Here is a 6,744-nt window from a genome sequence, read left to right as displayed (position 1 = left end):
CAACAAAAGAATGAAAGAGACCTCAATATTATGTAAATAGAAGAATTTATCTGTAATATATGTAACAATTATTCGGTTGCCATAATAAGAGTTTCAGATGTCAGGGCAGAAACCTACCCCAGCATCTCATCAGTTATCGAGGCAATCAAAGTATTATATTACAGATATATATATTACAGATGTATATTACATATATAAATATATATATATATATCATCATCATATATATGTGTGTGTGTGTGTTTGTATGTATAGACAGATATACATACATGTATATACATACATGTATGTATGTATATATATATGTATGTATACATATATATATACATATATATGTTTATATATATATATATATACATATATGTATGTATATATGTATGTATACATATATATACCTTTATATATACACATACATACATATGTATAAAAATTCAAATATGTGCATGTACGCACACACATACACACACTCTCTCTCTCTCTCTTTCTCTCTCTCTCTTTCTCTCTCTCTCTTTCTCTCTCTCTCTCTCTCTCTCTCACACACACACACACACACACACATTAAGTTCCAAACAAATCTACTTGAAAATGAAGGAAATTTATAGTTTAATGCATCTAAGAAGAAAATAGCAAAAGAATTTTTGTTTTCAATGAGAAGTCTATTTTCTAAATGAAGTGTTATGTAGGAAATATAGATTTTCTTTAATATCTGGCCTTTTCATTTAGGTAATACAGTAATTCAAATTGAAGAAGGAAATGGTTGTTCTGAGTTCTTCTCGTAGATACCTTTGATGGTCAGATAGGCTAGTACAACTGATACAATCTGTAAATAAAGATCAAAATATTTAGTCAGAAGATCTAAACAATTAACATGAAAATCAGTACACACACACACACACACACACACACATATTTACAAAGGTAAGTCAAAATTTACAAGAGGGTGCTAGAAAGTTTCTGGCTTTAAGGGTATTATGACAGGCCTGTTTGGAGGCTCAATCTTCCAAGTTCTTTTATAGGGCTTAGAAAAACTGAAGGACCACTGCAATAATTGTGTGAATCTGAGAGGGGTATATGTTCAATAAAATCATAATTAACTGATCCTCCTGTATTTTCTTTTACCCAAAGCCAGGAACTTTTCAGCAATCCCTTGTATATCCACTCTTGTTTCTGTAATATATTAAAACAAAAGGAATTTAACAATTACATTATTATTGGAGAAGGCTTTCAGCTGGTCACACTGCTATTTATGCACCTTTTCCTGCACTTTGGCCATAACAAATTGATAACCTTCACCCTTTTGTAATTTATTAAAACAAAAGCAGGGGTTGGCATAAACTCCTTATTTTACAATGCACTTTTTCCAGTGGTCCAGAAATTTGCTTATTCCATCAGAGAAGAAGTATTTTTACTAGTCATGCAGTCATTTATGCACCACTTCCTGTGCTTCTTCATCTGTAGCAAATTGACAACCTCATAAAGGATGTTTGAGCAGTCCAAAGAGGTGATATTTGGAAGGGGTGAGATCTGGACTGTATGCAAAGTGTTCCAGCAACTAAAAATACAATTTTTCAGTGGATTCAATGGTGTCAGTGGCTGTATGTGAGCATGGATTGTCCTGCAACAATAACACTTGCTTTAACAATAGGCCTCGTCATTTGGTGTGAATTGTTGGTTTCAGTTTGTTGGCCAGTATTTCACTGTAGCCTACACTGGTGACCCTTTTTCTAAAGGCGTAGGCCCTTTTGCATCCTAAATGGTTAGTATCACTTTTTCTGTGGAAGGTTGAGGCTTGAATTTCTTTTGTCCTAGCAATACTGTTTCTTCTCCATACTCTGCCTTTTGGATTCTGTCTCAAAGTGATGGACCCAGCTCTGATCTCCCATGGCTATTCACTCCAAAAAGGCTTCAACTTCATCATTGTAGTGGTCAAGTAAGCACTGACAGATCTCCACACAATTTTGCTTACGCACTTCGGTAAGCTCTCTTGGCACCCATCACACATAGACTTTACAGAAGTGAATATTGTTGTGAATGATTTTGTATGTGGGACCACAACTAATTTGCAGAGAACATCCCACCTCATCAATGATCACTTGTCAGTTAACCAAAACCATCTCACAAGCATTTTGAATCTTCATATCCGTGGTGGGGGGTTGGTGGGTGTCCTGCTCCTTCTTCATACATCTCAATCTACTCATACACATTTCTATGCAGTAGAGCACTGTCCCTGTATTGTACTGCAAGCTTGCAATGAATTTCAGCCCCTGACACACCTTCAGACTACAGAAATTAAATCAATGATCTCTGTTCTTCCTTGGTGCACACTTCCAGTGGAGTGGCCATGTTTACTCTGTAACACAAGAAAAAAACAGAAAGAGTCAAGGTCAAACACCTTCAAACACATGAACACTGAAGGCAGTGCACCCAGCCTGAAGAAAGTTTTAATGAAAGTGCAGATAATTTTTTACTTCCCCCATATAATGGAGGGCACCATTGGATATCACCAGATAAAATGGTGATGAAGTCTGAGCCAAATAGCTACACCAAAAGTTGTGAGATTCAGATTGGATCAGTGCTAGTGCTGAATAATCCATCTGATTACAAAACCAATACCATACCCAGGTTTTCTGACTTTCAAAACAACCATTCTAGGAAATAGTGAAACTTGTTTCCTATATATAATCACAGCTAGTAAACCTATTTTTTTAAAGCATTTATGATGACTCCAAGGTGACTTTCTGATCAGAACAAAAAAAAAACATTGCTGCTGGCATTGACTCTAATGCTGAACATATACAATTTAAATATATATTGGATGGTACAGAGCAGTAGTTCCCAATCTTTTTTTGCACCACAGACTGGTTTCATGCAAGTCAATTTTTCTACAGATTATAGGATCATGCATTCTTATTATTGTTACAGTTAGTTTCTGGGCTTAGTTTGTCAGTGCACAAAAAAAAAACTAAGACAAACATGGGAGAAAGAGACACAAATGGATGTAGTAATTTTTCAAAGTAAAATACCCTGCAGACTATGATAGTAAATAAAATGGAAATGAAATTTTAAAATTTATTCTTTCTCTGTGACCCAGTACAAAATGATTCACCACTCTGTGGCCCTGTGGTTGGGGACTCCTGACGTGTAGAGAACAACAAAAATATTGAAGCTCACCTCCAATAGTGCTATTACTAACATGGACAAACCAATTATGACTGCATTCATTTTGAAGATATTCATCAAAACGGGAACACAACCTTGTATGAAAATGCGTTTGTTTGGATTCTGTCAAGAATAAAAAAAAAAAGAAAAATATTCAATTTTAAAAAAAGGCCTACCTCCAGCCTACAGGTACATGAAACCAGAGCTTAAACAGATTTTCAAGGTGTTTAAACTGAGTATACAAGAACACTCCCCAAAGAGGACACAAGTCCATTACAGAGTCAAACCTCCAGATGCCAATGGAACTCATTTTCAGCTGAGTACAGAACATATGTGAATTGAAATCTTACTCAAGGATACAATGATCCACTCAGTTCAAGAATTGAAGCCACAACCTAATAGTCATCAGGCCAACACCATAAACATTGGGCCACATGCCTTTACATATTAAATTAAGGACATATTAAAAGCATATTGAATTATAAAGCATTAAAACTGAATATTAATATATTTAGAATGATTTACAAGATATCAGAAAGATAATCTTTCTTTTTGTCTTTTCAAATGTTCTTCATTTAATATTCATCAGTAATTAAAATCTGAACTTTGGAATTCATTATTTTGCATTAAAATCTGAAAACATATTTAATACTATTGCACTTCTGACTAAAATATATATTGATATAAAGCTATGAATGTATGAAAATATATAAATTATGTACAAAAACAGAGATAAGCTTCTTATCCCCGTGAAAATAAAATTTAACACAATATAGGATAAAAATGTGCCAATCTATTCATTAAAAAACTGTTGTACTATTTATAGAACCATGTGGAAGTCAGAAAGCAAACTTAAATCTTGATTGTCTTTATTCTTATCAAATACAAAGTTTAGCCTTTTTGATACCAATTTGCCTGAGATTGCTCCCAGCACTTTCACATATATTCCAAACACCAGCTTAATAATGATAGTTATTTCACTAAATCCTTCATTACTTCAAAATTAATTGAAACAAAGGCAATATCTTTTAATTTGTATATGTTAACAAAAGAGTTAAAGAATCATATGGAAATAATTTAATTCACAAACTATGAATTCTAAAGCAAAATAATTTCTAGTCTGAAGCTGGGACCTGGAATCAACTAGTGTTTAATTATGTGACTCCTTACATAAGGATATATGCTTAGTTACCCTATCCTCTAAGGAGACAAAGTTTAAACTTTAGCCTTTTGTAATCTCCCACCGATATAATCTCAGGTTCAGTTCATTTGCATGGCACATCAGATAAGTGCCTTAGCTCCAGGCCAACTAAAGCGCTGTGAGTGGATTTGGTACACAGAAATTGAAAGAAGCACATCGTGTGTGTGTGTACATAAGTATATGTATGCGTGTGTACATAAGTATATGTATGTGTGTGGGTGAGTTACTATCTCCTAGCTTGGACTTTATGTAATAGCTGTAAACCAATATCACTATCATGCAAGCAGTTTCTTTCATTTCCAGTACTCTGTGAAAGTATGTCTGCTCATGGGGAAATATTACCTTGCTTGGAAACAGATGAGGGTTGGTGACAGGAAGGGCATCCAGATATAAAAAAAACTCCACTTCTACAAATTCCATCTTACCCATGCTAGCATGGAAAAGTGAATGTTAAATGATGACGAATGATGGGTTGATTAGCTTGAGTAGTTACAGTAGTTGGGGTAATGTTGTGGCACATATACCTTTTCCAAATATATTAGTAAAGAGAAAATAGCAAAACCAGGTACTGAACTTGAGTTGAGATTTACTTCCATAGAATCTTATTTTTTATGCTACAGTATCTATCAACTGAGAAATTAATATCATACTAGGATGTTTACACCTGTGTGGCAACTAATAGTAACAAGCTGTGACAATTGTATTTATATATTCATTACCTCACAAAGACTAGAATCTATTAACTAAAATAACAATGATATTGTAACAGAAAGATATTACCAAACAAATTGACATAAAGTCACTCACAGATACACACCAGCCTCTGGCCCACAGACATACCATCTCCTCTTTATATGCCTTTTCCACCACAACTATGTTGGCCTCCATTCTATGGAACTAGCTGTGTTCATGCCACCTCACTCATCTCTCCTCCTCCATTCTCCCTTGTATCCACTCTTCAGTTTCTTATTTCTTTATTACCCACAAGGGGCTAAACATTGAGGGGACAAACAAGGACAGACAAAGGTATTAAGTCGATTACATCGACCCCAGTGCATAACTGGTACTTAATTTATCGACCCCGAAAGGATGAAAGGCAAAGTCGACCTTGGCGGAATTTGAACTCAGAACGTAACAGCAGACGAAATACCACTAAGCATTTCGCCCTGCGTGCTAACGTTTCTACCAGCTCGCCGCCTTATGTTTCTGTTTCACTCTTCAGTTTCTGGCCTCACACAAATCACTATACACAATCTTTCTTTCTCAGAATGTTGAACTTCTGGAATTTCTTTCCTGCTCATATCATTCCCACAGAAGATGTTCTGAGGAATAAAGACTGGTAATGGTTGTTTGTGTAGGATCAGGAGGTAGATGCAACAAGGGTAATGAGGGGTAAAGAGATGAGTGGGTTGGAGGTGCTTGAGTGGAGGAGCTATGAGAATGGTAACTTTAAGGAACAGAGGCCATTACAGCAACAACAGAAAAGACAAAGAGAAAAGATAGCATGCCTACTTGCCTCTGTATACTTAACTGTAAATAGGCTCCACTCTCAGCAGTTCTCAGAGAAAGAGAAAATATAGCATGCTTACTTGTCTCAGTATACTTAGTTGTAAATAGGCTCCACTCTCAGCAGTTCTTGAGACATCCAACCATAAAACACTTTAGTAAAAAATATGCAAGCATGCAAAGACCATTCCACTCATTTTAGCATGAAATAAAGGATATACTACTACAAAATAATTGTTCCTAACATAGGATTGACATTGAATAAAGACCAAGTTAAAATTATAATTTTCCAGGCTAAGCTTATCTTTAGGGTGAATATTTACAATATTTATATCTACACTGTATGTTAATCAGTTTGATTTCCCTTTGTTATCTAGTGTCTTATTCCTGGATATATACCTAGTCTCAATTTGGAATTGAATGCAGCTATTGGCACATTTACATGTGTTGTTGACTTAGCAGATAAAGACACTATTTAGTTTACAAATAATGGTCCCTAGTTTGAATCCAGTCTGGGAACATGCACATATCAAGGAAAAGACAATTAGTGATTAAACTCAGCAAAACAGATATTTTTAAATATTGTAAATACACACTTGAAAACAAAAACAGCTCATTACAGGCAGATTTAATTAAAAGAAATTTTTATGAAAGAAATTAAGGTACTGATATAACTTACACTGTGACTTGTTCGTGGCAAATTCCATAGTAATCCACATCGAGTAATGACTGGTGGGTGGCAGCAAGAATCTGGTACCTTACATGTAAGATGTCCATGAGCACTGCAGTTGAAGAATGGATTAAAATTCCAATCTTCATATGTCTTAGTACCACAACAACTATACTGAATTAAAGGAATATATATATATATATATATA

General features: G+C 34.9%; 1 protein-coding gene across 7 annotated transcripts in view; it reads right to left on the bottom strand.

Moving 5' to 3' along the window:
* LOC106877387 (tetraspanin-33) overlaps window positions 1-6,744 on the bottom strand; it is a 69,596-nt gene that overhangs the window by 5,727 nt on the left and 57,125 nt on the right. For 4 of the 7 annotated variants that reach the window (XM_014926279.2, XM_014926281.2, XM_052971180.1 and 1 more), the window contains 3 exons: window positions 6,546-6,710; window positions 3,172-3,282; window positions 585-820 (listed from right to left, as the gene is read on the bottom strand). In XM_014926279.2, coding sequence (XP_014781765.1) covers window positions 737-820; window positions 3,172-3,282; window positions 6,546-6,710 — 360 coding nt within the window. In that variant the 3' untranslated portion in view covers window positions 585-736. Of the gene's footprint in view, window positions 1-584; window positions 821-3,171; window positions 3,283-6,545; window positions 6,711-6,744 lie in introns of those variants that run through there. The other 3 variants (XM_014926283.2, XM_052971182.1, XM_052971181.1) reach the window with 3 other exon arrangements.

Source organism: Octopus bimaculoides, chromosome 10, assembly GCF_001194135.2.
Source record: "Octopus bimaculoides isolate UCB-OBI-ISO-001 chromosome 10, ASM119413v2, whole genome shotgun sequence".
NCBI classification, from domain to species: Eukaryota; Metazoa; Mollusca; class Cephalopoda; order Octopoda; family Octopodidae; genus Octopus; species Octopus bimaculoides.
Note: the sequence above shows the minus strand (reverse complement) of the source record. Positions and strands in the feature narration are given on the sequence as shown.